A 14,664-nucleotide genomic window follows, 5' to 3' on the forward strand; every position below is an offset into this window, starting at 1 on the left:
TTTGCTAGTAAATTTGGCTCCAAGATCTGGGCCTTAGGCCACGTTACCTCACACAGGCTGGAGGAGAAGGTGTCTGTCTGCTTCTGACCACATTAGAACTAAATGATTTGCTGGATATTTGTTTCTATTCCCCTCTATAAACCTAGACAAATGAGAGCTGACTATACAGCTTATTCTAAAAGGATGGTCTAGGTTTAAGTTTATTCCTTATGTTAAAAAGAGAGCAAGAGCATTATCCTAACAACTATTTCACATTTGCTCTTCTTTAATTTGGCAACAGAGTTTGAAGTAGCACGGTAGCTGCTGAATGCTTCTGGATGGTTCTTTCCCCAGTAAAGGGTAAGTAATAAGAACCAGGATATGAAAAAGTAAGCCTTTTTACTTTTAAGTAAAGGTAAACATTTTTCTCCCAAGGTACTTTACAGATTAGTTAAAAAAAAAAAAAAAAAAACACAAAAAACCAGGGAGTTCCCATTATGGCACAGTGGAAACGAATCTAAGATCCATGAGAGGATTAGGATTCGATCCCTGACCTTGCTCAGTGGGTTAAGGATCCGGCGTTGCCATGAGCTGTGGTGTAGGTCACAGATGCAGCTTGGATCCTGTGTTGCTGTGGTTGTGGTGTAGGCCGGCAGCTGTAGCTCTGATTTGACCCTAGCCTGGGAACTTCCATATACCGCAGGTGCGGCCATAAAAAAAAAAAGGCTAAAAATAAAAACCAAAACACATCATGAACATGCCTGCCAACTATTCAACTTTGTCCCTCGTGTCTCCTTTCTCTGACAATCTTAGTGCTCCCACAGAGGTAACAGACATAGCCCACAACGTGTGATTCCTTCCAGCAGAGCTGGATGTCATCAGTGAGAGGCAGGCCCACCTCACAATCCCCTCTGACAGCCAGGACAGGCGGGACTTCCTGCTTCTCTGGAAACCTCCCAGGAAAGTTTCCCAGACACGTTAGTGACCCACTGTCCTGATGTACAGAGCTTGCCAGGGCTTTTGAGTGCTTACGTTACTGATGCTGAACACAAACAGTGATTACAAAAGAAAACAAATACCCTGTGTAACTATTTCTAGATTCACAATTTAAGTCTAGATGTACAGAACCTAGGATTGTACAATTAGAAAAGATGGTCTCTTATGCTGATGCAATTTTCAACCTAGTCAGTGATGACAATAATAAAAGGTCTCACTTACTGAATATGATTATGTGGTTCTGGGTCAGAAAAGTGACTTATATTTCCATAATCCTCATTAGGTTGTATTGTCCCAGGTGAGAAATGTGTCCCAGAGAAGTTGTCATGTGCCTGTCATCACACAGCAATTGAGTGGTGACCCTGGAGCCTGGATGCTCAGTCCTCTGAAACAAGACCAGGCATTTCCACAAAGTGTACCCTGAAGGACGGTGGTTTGTGATTTTTCCTCTCAGGACCTCTCTGAGAATGTGAATCTGTTGGTCTCTCTCCCTTAAGGAAAAACACTTTTCAGATTTGCCTAAGAAAGCCTGGCAGAAGCCCCATTCAACACTCCATCCCTGTGTTTATTCCGCGAGCTCTGCAGATAGGACTTTGGCTCCTGCTCATCCCATGAGCACCTGCCCACCGTTACCTCAGCACCTTGACCGTCTCCATCCACTGTGCCTGCTCACTCTCCCAGGGGTCCACCCGGATCCAGTCAGATGTCTGCAGGGCCAGCCGGGCCATGGCCACCCGGTGCCGGGCAGCCACGAGGTCTTTCTTCCCGTAGTTGTCATTGACAGGAGAGATGATACCCCCGACCACTTGGTACCTGCCTAGGTGGGGAGAGCACAGATGTTGCTGGCACTGGAATTCAGGCAGGCACTCAAAATCTTGGGACATCGTCCTGAGTGGGAGCAGACCCTGGCACTCTCTGCTGGGCGGGCCAGCTCCCTTATGCCAAGTAAAAGTGCTACCTCAGGAACTATGTGCCTCTCCTTCAGCATCTTCCACAGCCAGAGTAGCTCCCAGAGAGCAATGTAGATGGCTAGGGTCAGAATATACTGGAGGAACATGAGGACTCCCCCAATGCAGGATCCTCGAGGCACTGCCGTCCTCTAATCATGTATGGGACAATAGTTACACACAGTGCCTCAGTGCAAATAGGGGATTTTGTGGATCAAAGATGAAGGATGGGATTCAGCCTGGACCAGGTGGGTGGGTGATGGGATGAAGACTGACTGCATGGGCCACTACTGGCTTTGGAGGACTGGGCTGCTAAGGGGATGGGAAGGCCTACTTTGGAAAAGACATGGGCAAGATGTGGGCTGTCTGATGGGTGACACTGCCTGGCTCTGAGAATGGAGAAGGAGCAGGTTAGGTTTAGTGCTCCAGTGAACTGCAGAAGCTACAGAGGATCAACCATCACGGGAAGAGTATGAATCGGACTTAGGGAGATTTGGGGTGGGATTTGGGTGAAAGCTCTGGTTCCCTCCCTCACTAGCATGCCTTAGGCAAATAACCAAGTTATTTGAAAAAATAAAATGCTTAGCTATTTGAACTTCAGTTTTCCTATCTGTAAAATGAGATAATACTTGCTTGGCAGGATCTTGTGGTAAGGATGAAATTAGGTAATGTTTATGTGGAGATATAATATTTTGATTCAGTATATATTAAAAACTGTATGATAAAACATGCACGAAAAGGGGCATGAAACACATGTGTTTTGATGAAAAGTTATAAAATATATCCTGTTTTAACCATTACCTATGTTAAGATACAGAAGTTCCCTATCACAACCCTACACTCCAGTGGAAGCTAATCGCTATTCTTACTTTTATCATATTAATTCTCTTGCTTTCCTTTATAGCTTTTACCATGTATTTATGCACCCCTAAAAACAGACATTCATTTTGCCTGCTTCTGAAATTTTATAAATGGAATCATACTGAACATATTCTTTCATTAGCCTTTTTTACCTTGTTCATAAAATTCATGCAGTCAAACCAGTTTTATTGCAGCATAATATTCTATTGCATGATTATATACCAAAAATTGTTCTATATTACTGTTGATGGACTTGGTCTGATTTTGGCTTTAGGCGATGACAAACAATGCTGCTATGAAAATCCTTGCACAAGTCCTCCTGGGTGCACATGCATATATTTCTTAGGATATGTACCCAAGAGTGGAATGGCTGGGCCATTGGGTAGATGTGTTAGCAGTTTACTAGATAATGCCAAACAAATTTTCTAAAGTGGTGGTAGCCATTTACCCTCCAACCAGTAGTGCATGAGAATTTCATTGGCGCTACACCATTGAGAAAATAATCAGGGAGGGATTTTCCCAACTGATATATGTGTAGTTACATTTCATTGTGGTTTTAATGTTCTTACCAATGAGCCTGAGCATTTATTCATATATATCATTAAATGTTCAAGCTTTTCTGTGAAGTGCCTGTTCAAATCTCTTGCCCATATTTTGGGTTGTCCTTTTTATCATTGATTTGTAGAGTTCTTCATATATTCCAAACATTAACCTTATGTTGGTTGGTTCTGTGTGTTATAAATACCTTCTCTCACCTGATGGCTTCTCTTATTGTTCTTTTAATGGAATCCTTTGAAAACAAACATTCTTAATTTTTATGTAGTTGGGTTGTTAGCTTTTTCCTTTATGGCTAGTGCATTTTGAGTTTCAAAGATATTTTCCTACATTATCTCATAACGGCTTTATAAAAGTTTTCTTTTCCATGCATGATGAGAGTCCTATGAAATTCTTTTCCATTTGGATAGTCAATTATTCCAGCATCGTTTACCAAAAAGACCTCCTCTGCCCTGCTGCTGTGCACTGTCACCTGTGTGGCACACCTAGTGCCCATCTGTGCAGGGCCCTGTTCCTCCACTCTCGGTTCTGTGGCTCTATTTGCTGTCCTTGTACAACATCACACCACCTTGCTTCACAGAGCTGTAGCACAGATTTTGATGTCTTATTAAGTAAATCTCCCCACACTGTTCTTCTTTAAGAATGTCTTGGCAGGGAGTTCCAGTCCAGGTGCAGCAGAAACAAATCCAACGAGGATCCATGAGGATGCGGGTTCAATCCCTGGCCTTGCTCAGTGGGTCAGGGATCCTGCATTGCTGTGGCTGTGGTGTAGGCCGGCAGCTTTAGTTCCAATTCAACCCCTAGCCTGGGAACTTTGATATGCTGTGAGTGCAGCCCCAAAAAAGCAAAAAAAAAAAAAAAAAAAAAAAAAAAAAAAAGAATGTCTCAGCAAATTCTTGACCTTTTACATTTTCCATATAAATTTGAGAAAGCAGTTGTCAAGTTCCACAAAGATGAAACAGCCCCCAAGAAACCTGCTGAAATTTTTATAGGAACTGAATCAAATCTAGATTTCAATTTAGGGAGAAATGACATCTTTACAATTAAGTCTTCCAATCCACGAGCATGATATAGCTTTCCATTTATTTCGGTCTTTCTAAATATTTCTAAATAAAGTTTTACAATTATTTTTGTAGAGAACTGAACACATCTTTTGTAAAATTTATTCCTAGAGTCTTGATTTTGGGATGCCACTATAAACAGCATTTTAAAAAAATACTTTTTTCCTGTTGATGATACGTAGAAATATAAATGATTTCGAGATCTTTAATATGTATATACCAAACCTACTAAACTCTCTCATTAATTCTAATAGTTTGTTTGCAGTCGTCTGAACCTTCTGTGTTCAAAATAATACCATCTGAAAATACTGACAATATTGCTGCTTCACTTCCAACCCTTTTACACTTTACTTTTCGTATTGCATTATTTAAGACCTCTAGCATAATGCTGAATAGAGACAGTGTTAGCAGGCATCCTTGTGTTATTTCCACTATCAGAGGAAAAACTTTCTAGTTTCATTATCACATATGTTTGTGGCAGGTTTTCTGTAGATATCCTTTTTCAGCTGTGGCAGAGACCATGCCACGTGTTCCTTAAGACCCATTTTTATTTTTCCTCCTTCTGGGCACCTAGGAAGCTAATACTTCTGTTACTCCTAAAATTGGGTTGGGTTTATGTGATCTGACTGAGTTATAGTTAATGGGATGTGAGTGGAAGTGACATATGCCCCATCTAGACCTGGCCATAAAAACTCATTGCAGGACCCTCCAGCTCTTCATTGTGAGTCTCAAAGCTACAATTAACATAGCAAAGCCTAAGGGGCCTGATAAGATTCCTGAGACACAGCATGGAAGGGAACTGCCCTGGAGATCTTCTGAAACTACATGGGATTTATCTGATGAGAGAGAAACTTTAGTTAATGGTTAAGCTCCTCCAGTTGGGGGTTTTGTTACTGCAGCCTTAGCCTGGTCTATCCTGACACATGTTATTTTAAAAGAGATGTTTAATATCGAAGATATATAAAGAATGCATACAACTCAACAATAAAAAAACAACTCAATTTAAAAATGGACAGAGGAGCTGAATAGATATTTTCCCAAAGAAGGCATACAGCTGAGCAACAGGCACACGAAAAGATGCTCTCTACATCAGTAAATATCAGGGAAATGCAAATCAAAACCACAATGAGATACCACCTCATATCTGTCAGAATGGCTATAATAAAAAAGAAGAGAGATAACAAGTGTTGGCAAGAATATGGAAAAAAGGCAACCATCTTACACTGCTGGTGGGGATGTAAATTGACGCAGCCACTGTGGAAGACAGTACAGTAATTCCTCAAAAAATTAAGAACAGAACTACCATATGATCCACCTATCCTACTTCTGGATATTTATCCAAAGAATATAAAAACACAAATCTTAAAAGATATATACATATACACCTTTGTGTTCATTGCAGAATTAGTTACAATAGCCAGGACATGGAAGCAACCTAAGCACCCATCAGCAGATGAATGGATAAAGAAGTTGTGGTACACACACACACCCACACACACGCACACACAATGGAATAATACCTAGCCGTAAAAAAGATGAAATCTTGCTGTTTGTGACAACATGGATGGACCTTAAAGGTACTATGCTAAATGAAATTAGTCAGATGAAGAAAGACACTGTATGATTCCACTCACATGTGGAATATAAAAAATAAATAAACAAACTAAAAAAAACTCCAAACAAGGGAAGAAACCAAACCAAACAAAAATAAGCACGTATATACAGAGAACAGAGTAGTGGTTGCCGGAGGAAGGGGTGGGAAGGCAAAATGAGTAAAAGGCCTTAAAGGTCTGGCCACAGACAGGAACTAAATCTTTGGTGATGAGCATGTTGTAGGGTATCCAGAAGTAGAAATAAAGTAGAAATATAATGTTGTACACATGCAACTTACATAATGTTATAACGTTATCTTAATAGAATAAAAAAAGACATTCTAAGCTATTCCTAGTTTAAGAGATTTCATTATAAATGAATTTTTTGCAACTCCTGACAGTGTGATTTTTCTCCTTTAGTCAGTTCATACAGCACATTGCATTGATTAACTTTTTAATCTTTAACACTGCATTCCTGAGATAAACTCAATTTGATCAAGATATATTATCTTTTTAATGTGTTGATGGATTCATTTTGTTTTTAGGAAGAAAGAGAAGTCTTTAATTTTTGTTTCTCTTAATGTCCTAATCAGGTTTTGATATCAAGGTCATGCTAGCCTCATAAAAAGTATTGGGAGGTCCCTCTTTTTCTCTCCTCTAATAGGCTTGTGTAGGATTGAAATAACATTTTTTCTTCCTTAAGTGTTTGGTAGATCCCACCAGTGAAGTCTTAGGAGATTGGAGTTTAATTTGTCTGAATTTTTTTTGACTACTGATTTAATTTCTTTAATGATTATAAAATGATTCGTATTTTATTTCATTGTAATTTTTGGCAACTTACATTTTTCTAGGATTCTGTCCATTATTCTAAATTTTGAAATGTATTGGCATAAGGTTGTTCCCAATATTTTCTTATCTGTTTAGTGTCGACACCATCTGTAGTGATATTCTTTTCATTCATAACGTTGGTTGTGTTTCCATTCTTTTTCCTCGCTCAATCTTGCTAGAGGTTCGTAATCTATTAGTCTTGTCAAAGAACCAACTTTTGGCTTTATTGATCTCTACCAAATGTTTGTTTTCTGTTTCACCAGTTTCTGTTCTTATTTTTATTAATCCTGTCCTCCTACTTTCTTGGTGCTATTTTGCTGTTCTTTTTCCAGTGTTTGGTGATGAATGCTCAACTAACTAATCTGCTGTTTGTCTCATTTCCTAATATTCACAGTTCTGGCTATAAAATTTCCCTCTTAGCATGACTTTACTTGCATCCTTAAGTTTTGATATGTAGTGTTGTCATGATCATTCAGTTCAAAATATTTTCTAATGTTTGTTGTTATGCCTTTTCCGACCCATGAGTTACTTACAAGTATTTTTCCTAATTACAAAATATACTGAGATTTTTTTTTTCTTTTTAGGGCCTAGGCTAGGAATTGAACCTGCATCCTCATGGATACTAGTCTGAGTCTTAACCTGCTGAGCCATGACAGAAACTCCCATACTGAGGTTTTTGGTAATCCTCTGGTTACTGCTTTCTAACTTAGTGGCACTGTAGTCAGAGAACATACTCTATATTGATTTCAGTTGCTTGAAATGTGTGGATACCTCTTTATATCCCAGGATATGATCAGTTTTGGTAAATGTTCCATGTGTGCTTTAAAAAAAAAAAGTGTGTTCTACGATTGGTGGGTGCAATGTTCTGTCCATTTACTCATTGTTGCTAGTTGTTTTGTGTAAATCTATGTTCTGATTTTTTTTTGTCTTCCTGGTCTATTAGTTACTGAGAGAGGCATGTTAAAATCTCTCATTATGATTGTGAATTTTCCTATTTTTTTCTTTTAGTTCCTTCACTTTTTGTTTCACATATTTTAAGGATATGTTACTTACATGCTTGATCCTTACATATCTGCACATCAAGCCTCTTTCTCTCTAGTAATAATTTTTACTTAAAGTCTATATGCCAGATAGTAATACAGCCTCAACAGTTTTATTCTGATCAGTATATGTAGGTCACATTTTTTTTCACCCTTTTACTTCAAACTTTCTATCTCACTTTAGGTAAGTCTTTGGTAAACAGCCTGTGGCTGGATTAAAAAAAATTTTTTTTGTCAAGTCTGACAATTATTGATTGTTACTGGAACGTTCAGATCACTCACATTTAATGTGAATGCTAAGGGCTTTAAGTTTTTGGGGTTTGTTTTTTTGTTTTTCTTTTTCTTTTTTGGCCACCCAGTGGCATATGGAGTTCCTGGGCCAGGGATCAGATTTGAGCCACAGTTGCAAGCTTTGCTGCAGCTGCCCCAACACTGGATCCTTTAACCCACTGTGCTGGGCTGGGGATAGAACCTGCATGCTAGCCACCAATCTCACTGCACCACAGGGAAACTAGATTTAAGTTTAAAGCTGCCATTTTATATATTTTATTTCTTGTCACACAAATTTACATTCTTTTTCTCTTGTTTTTGCTTTTGCTCTTGTTTGGGCCTTACTTCATTTTTTCGTCTTAGACTGGAATTACCTATAGTCTCACATCCAAAGGAAATGAAGACCTTTCTCCTCTTCCCCAACAAATCGGGGACTAGAGAGCTCTGTCCATGCTGGTCTTGTACATAGTTTAAGCCTATTGTTTCCTCTGACCCTATTAGACCTTATTCTGCTTTATAGAACCAACACTCATTTAAATTTACCCATGTATTTGCCTCCTTCTTTGCACTCCATTTCTCTTTGCATATCCAACCTGCTCTCTCCTGCTGACAGATTCTCCTGTAGAATTTCCTTCAGTTAGTGACTTCGATCTTGAAAGACAGTTTCAAGATATAGCCCTCATTCCCCAAATGTATTTTCACTGAGTATGAATTGGTTGGTAGTCATTTTTCTTCAATACTTTAATTATAGTTCTACCCTTTTCTGACTTTAATTGATGCTGTTGAGAAGCAATCTATAAACTAACAGCCACTCTTGCAAAGGTAATCTATATTTCTCTGGTTGCTTTCAATTTTTTTTTTTTTTTTTTTGTCTATATAAGGATTTCTGCTTTGGGATTGCCGAGTCTCTTAAATCTGTGGATTGGTGTCTTTTATTAGATCTGGGAAATTCTAGTTATCTCTTTAAAAAGTGCCTTCACCCCTGTCCTCTGCTCTCTTCTCTAGCTTTTTGATGTAGACCCCACAACTCTTACCTTCTTTTCTGAATTGAAAACAAATCTTTTTCTCTCTCTGTTCCATTCTGGATAATTTCATTTGACCTATGCTTCAGTGTAATAAGTCTATATTTTCCTTTCTTTAATCTGATTCTAAATTGTTCCTTGAACATTTTTTTGAGTTTTCCAATCTACAAATGTAAATATTTTCATCTGTTTAGGTCTTTGATCTCTTTCATCAGTATCTTGTATTTTTCAGGATACAAATTATATAAATGTTTTATTGATTTATATTTGGGTATTTTCATTTTCCTTAGATCAATTATAAATCAAATTATGTTTTTAATTTTGGTTTTCACATTTGTTATTAATATATGTAATGTGACTGAGTTTTTCTTTTTTTTTTCTTTTTCTTTTTTTTGTCTTTTTGCCTTTTCTATGGCCACTTCCCGTGGCATATGGAGGTTCCCAGGCTAGGGGTCAAATCGGAGCTGCAGCCACTGGCCTACGCCAGAGCCACAGCAACACAGGATCCAAGCCGCGTCTGCGACCTACACCACAGCTCATGGCAACGCTGGATCCTTAACCCGCTGAGCAAGGCCAGGGATTGAACCCGCAACTTCATGGTTCCTAGTTGGATTTGTTAACCACTGAACCATGACGGGAACTCTGAGTTTTTCTTTTAAAATAGATTCCTTGGCATTGTTTACGTAGACAATAATGTTACAAACAGGAAATATATATATATATATATTATATGCATATTATACATATATATATATAATGGCATATTACTCAACCATAAAAAAGAATGAAATAATGCCATTTGCAGAAACATGGGTAGACCTAGAGATTATTATACTAAGTGAAGTAAGTTAGAGGAAAGACAAATACTGTATGATGTCACTTACATGTGGAATCAAAAAATTAGTAAAAATGAACTCATTTAAAGACAGAATCAGACTCACAGACATAGAAAATAAACTTATAAATCTACAGTTACCAAATGGGAAGGGGGAAAAGGGATAAATTGGGAGTATGAGATTAATAGATACATACTACCCTATATAAAATAGATAAGCAACAAGGATTTACTGTATAGCCCAGCGAACTATAGCCAATATCTAGTAATAGTCTACAATGGGAAAGAATAAAGTCTCTATATAAAACTGAATCACTTTGCTGTACACCTGAAACTAATACAATATTGTAAATCAACTATGCCTCAAAAAGCAGAAAATAAATAAATAAATAAATAAATGGAAAATCTGTATCTGACAATGCCAGTTTCAACATCTCTATAGGTTATTTTTGGTGTCTTGATTCAGTGTTTATATTCACACTGTTTTGTTTCTTTTGCACTCAGTAGTTTTTGATCGGGTGGTCAATGCCCCTGACTCGCTATTTGGGGGTTCTCCCAGGCCTAAGGCAGAAATGCCTTCCTCTGCAGAGGCTACATGTTTGCTTTTGCCAAGCACCTGGCAGAAGTTACCAAAAGTCATGGACAACCTTAAATCAAGTTCTCAATTTGAGCTTCTTTGATGAATCTGGGCAGAGGGCTGATGTGTGGCCATTTCTTCCTTAGCAGTATTTTATCCTCTCCATTTTTCCTTCTGCTTTCCTTAGTACCAGGGCACCAAGGCTTCTCTGAAGTTCTCTAGGACTTGGGAGGGAAGGCAGGTTAAAATCTAGTTCATTCTGGTCCTAAGGGTATAGTTCCCGGGGGTCCAGCTTAATGTGGGGGAGATCATTCATGAGGCTCCCAGCTTGGGAGGGCTCTGCCCTTAAACACTTGCCCTCTTGGCTAGTATGGTCACTGAGTAAAAACTTAAGTGAGCAGTACTGTCAGGTGCCCACCAGGCACCGGCAGCACTGGTGTCTTGGTGGCCTACTTATTCCCTGGTTATAGGTGGCCTTAGACATTTCCTCTGTCTTTTCAGCTTTAAAAGTGAAGTTCGAGGAGTTCCTGTCATGGTCCAGTGGTTAACAAACCGGACTAGCATCCTTGAGGACACAGGTTCAATCCCTGACCTTGCTCAGTGGGTTAAGGATCTGGCATTGCCATGAGCTGTGGTGTAGGTGGCAGATGCGGCTCGGATCTGGCGTTGCTGTGGCTCTGGTATAGGCCGGCAGCTACAGCTCCAATTGGACCCCTAGCCTGGGAACTGCAGGGGCGGCCCTAAAAAGACAAAATAAAATAAAAGTGAAATTTGAAATGTGTTCTATCCACCTTTTCTTGTTGCTTTAGGGGGAGAGCTGATCCAAAGAATACGGCCTGCCACCTGGAAGCTGGAAGTTCTCTTATGCATTTTTCCATCACTGGGAAACCTGGATGCCCTAGGACCCTCTTTCAAGGAGGCTGAGGCCCCCACTGCTCAGGGGAATGGCAGAACCGGCCGAGACTGAGGAGGGGTGTTTGGCTTTTGCCTTCCAGAACTGGCTCCCAAAACTCACTTCAGAGGAATACCTGCGAATGTTAAAACTTTCATTTGTAAGAGCCAGGCTTTGCTGAGGGAGGAAGATTTAAGTTCCAAAAAAGTTACCCTTAAAAAAGTCAAGAACCAGAGCCCAGGGAGTCAGAGCACACAGTTTTCTAAAATCCCCAGAGTGCTAAGAAGGAGAGAATATGACAAAGAAAAGGGAAGGCCCTTTCTGGGCTGAGGGTGGGGTGGGTACAGGAATGAGCAGCAGGGCAGAGAAGAGCTTGGTAGGCAAGGTCCGTGGGATGGCGCATTTAGACCTGAGTTGAGGCCTGCTCCCTACACCCTTACCTACCCTTCAGAGACAAAACTTGCTGTGTCTTGGGTGGGGGAGGGCAAGGTTAAGGGGCCCAGTTAGGTTTGGAAACTGCAGAGCAGACGGACTTGTATTTTGCTTCCAACCTGGAATTCCAGGAGGAGACCATCTCCATGGCCCTGTGCCAACATAGAAGAGCAATGACATGGTGGAATTGGCAGTGTGGTGAGTACAGGCAGAGAGGGCTCAGAAAACACCCCCTCCCCTGCCTTCAGTAGGGCATGGCAGAGGTCCATAAAAATCCCCAATGCTCCTGGAGAGGAGCAGTGAGGGAGGCTAAGAAGTAATAGTCAGCAGGGCTCCGGGGTAGGGGTAAAGGCTACAGGGTGTGCAGCCCAAAGCACTGGCGATGGCAGTACCAGGGAGAGCCCCCAGTTAGCAGCAGTACTGCCTGAGCCAAGAGGAGCTGAGGAAGCCTCAGTAGGGGAGGCAGAGGAGATAGAGGTCCATGTCCAAGATCCAGGGCAGACCCCTTAGCTGGAGGCCACTGAGGGCCAGAGGCCCCTTTTCAGATGCCAGGATGATAAGCTGCCTGGGATGCTTAACTCACTCTTGGGAAAGTAGGCAGGAAAAGATAAGCTTGATTGCAAACTGATCTAACAGAGAATAAGCTTAACATCAGAAGATAGTTACCCTAAAGTGGCATTTTCTTTCCCGCCATTCATGGAAATGGTGGCTTGGGAGCAAGTTGAGTGTTACAGAAAGCAAAGGCAGTTGTACCTCTGCACATCTGAGTCTCATGTTACACGTGGAAGGTGTTAGTTCCTTCTCTTTTCTTCTTTAGAAGAAATGGAGGCTAGGAGGACCAACTCCTGTTGGGTGCCGACTCTCTTAGGTAATTTACACTTACATTTAACCTTCACCTTCATCTGTTTGACAGGGGGTTTGTGGGCCAGGGGCTCCTCCAGGCATATCTGCTGGGCATCTTGGATACTCAGGTGTTACCTCTGACGGTTTAGCTCCTTTTGACAGGGGAGGTCGTCAAAAAGCACTGAGAAATCAATGCTTTCTTAGGGCTCCCAGGAGAGAAGAGTCAATAAAAATAACAATTTGAGCCAAGACTCTTTCTTGCCTTCTAAATGGTCATGCGTTTAAGTCTTTTTCTTTCCCCACAATCCTACACTCCCAGTGTTTATGTGATCCCCTCTTCCTCTTGTTAGACGGAGGTACTTCCCTGGTGACCCCACTGGGGCCCAGAACACCTCCATTACAGCACGTGTATGACAATGATGTGCTTGCCCTTGTCTTTCCCTTGAGGCCTACAGCTCCTAAAGACGTGACTCTGTGTTTTCATTCTGGGTACATGGGCAGCACATCATGTAGTACGAAGCTGGACCATCTTTACCACAGGGTTATCGTACTAATACGTGGCTGTGTGTTTAACGTGGCAGAGAGAATTCCTTGTTTATCTCCACCTTCTCTGGAAACTCTAACAAAATGGCAATAAAGGGATAAGAGAGGTGTGAAATCACAAGGGCAAAGAGTGGGAAAAGAGCCAATAGATGGGAAAGGTCAACACAATTTTGGAAGCTGGACTGCTGATGAACAATGGTCCCAGAGCCAGCAGCGTCTGCAGGCAGGGAAGGCAATAAGGGGCAAGCTGCCATACCCGGCAGAAGCCCAGGTTGGCTCAGGAGCTGGAGGAGCCAGCAAGATCCCAGGAACTGGGGGTGCCAGAGGGCCTAACACAGGAAGACTAGCTGAGCGCTTGTCTCAGGAGCCCTTGGATCCAATTACTGACTTAATTCTCCCATCCTGGCAGAAGGCCAGATTTCTGCGTTCTGCCAAGGATGGACCAGAGAGATACCTGGCTCCCAGGCACAGCTGAGGGGAGGAGGAATTTCTTTCCTTAAGACAGGAGGGTTAAATATGGCTCCCAGATTACCCGATTGGAGCTGTCTCTTTGGACACTTACAGACTCACTCATTCTTAGATCTGGGGGCTGGACATATACATCTAGGGGCTGGATATATGCCATTAAAGCCCACCAGCTTCAGCCACACATCCAGAGCTTCCAGGTAACACTTAGGGCCTGATCTACAGATGGAAGTGGACAGCCCAGGAAGAGATCAATTTTAGAAAGGCACTGACCATGAAAGACAGAGACCACAACAGCCATTAGGAGAAAAGGAACTTGGAGGACAGAAAGGCAAAGAAGAGAAACAAAAGGAAGCTTCAAAAATCTCCAAATGATTTTTCCAAAGAAAAGAGACGAGGAGTTCCCATCATCGCTCAGTGGTTAACAAATCTGACTAGAAACCATGAAGTTGCGGGTTTGATCCCTGGCCTTGTTCAGTGGGTTAACAACGATCTTCACTGCCGTGAGCTGTGGTATAGGTCACAGACGCGGCTCAGATCCTGCACTGCTGTGGCTGGGGTGTAGGCCAGCAGCTACAGGTCCAATTAGACCCCTGGCCTGGGAGCCTCCATATGCTGTGGGAGCAGCCCTAGAGAAAGAAAAAAAAAAAAAAAAAAAAAAAAAGAGAGAGAGAGATGATATCCTATCCATGAAACTAGAATGAGATGTTTTATAAAGGAATGATCAGAAAATAGGACAAAGCTCTAAGAAATGAAAAAAAAAAATACTTGTTCACTTGACAACATTCACCAACTGCCCATCACATGCCAGGTGCTGTGCAGGTACTGGAGAAGTACGGTGGTGATGAAGCAGATCAGTTCTTGTCCCCAAGGAACGCAGATTCTGGTGGATGACAGTAGCAACAAAATAAGTTAGTAGAAGAACT

General features: G+C 41.2%; 1 protein-coding gene across 3 annotated transcripts in view; it reads right to left on the reverse strand.

Annotated features, from left to right (window-relative positions):
* The window catches only part of NMNAT3 (nicotinamide nucleotide adenylyltransferase 3), a 125,404-nt gene that overhangs the window by 12,505 nt on the left and 98,235 nt on the right, over nt 1-14,664 (reverse strand). Inside the window, exon 4 of one of the 3 annotated variants that reach the window (XM_021069538.1) lies at nt 1,609-1,792. The exons of the other annotated variants lie outside the window; for them this stretch is intronic. Coding sequence (XP_020925197.1) covers nt 1,609-1,792 — 184 coding nt within the window. The remainder of the gene's footprint in view (nt 1-1,608; nt 1,793-14,664) is intronic. 3 annotated transcript variants of the gene reach the window in all.

The sequence above is a fragment of the Sus scrofa genome, chromosome 13 (genome assembly GCF_000003025.6).
Source record: "Sus scrofa isolate TJ Tabasco breed Duroc chromosome 13, Sscrofa11.1, whole genome shotgun sequence".
NCBI lineage: Eukaryota > Metazoa > Chordata > Mammalia > Artiodactyla > Suidae > Sus > Sus scrofa.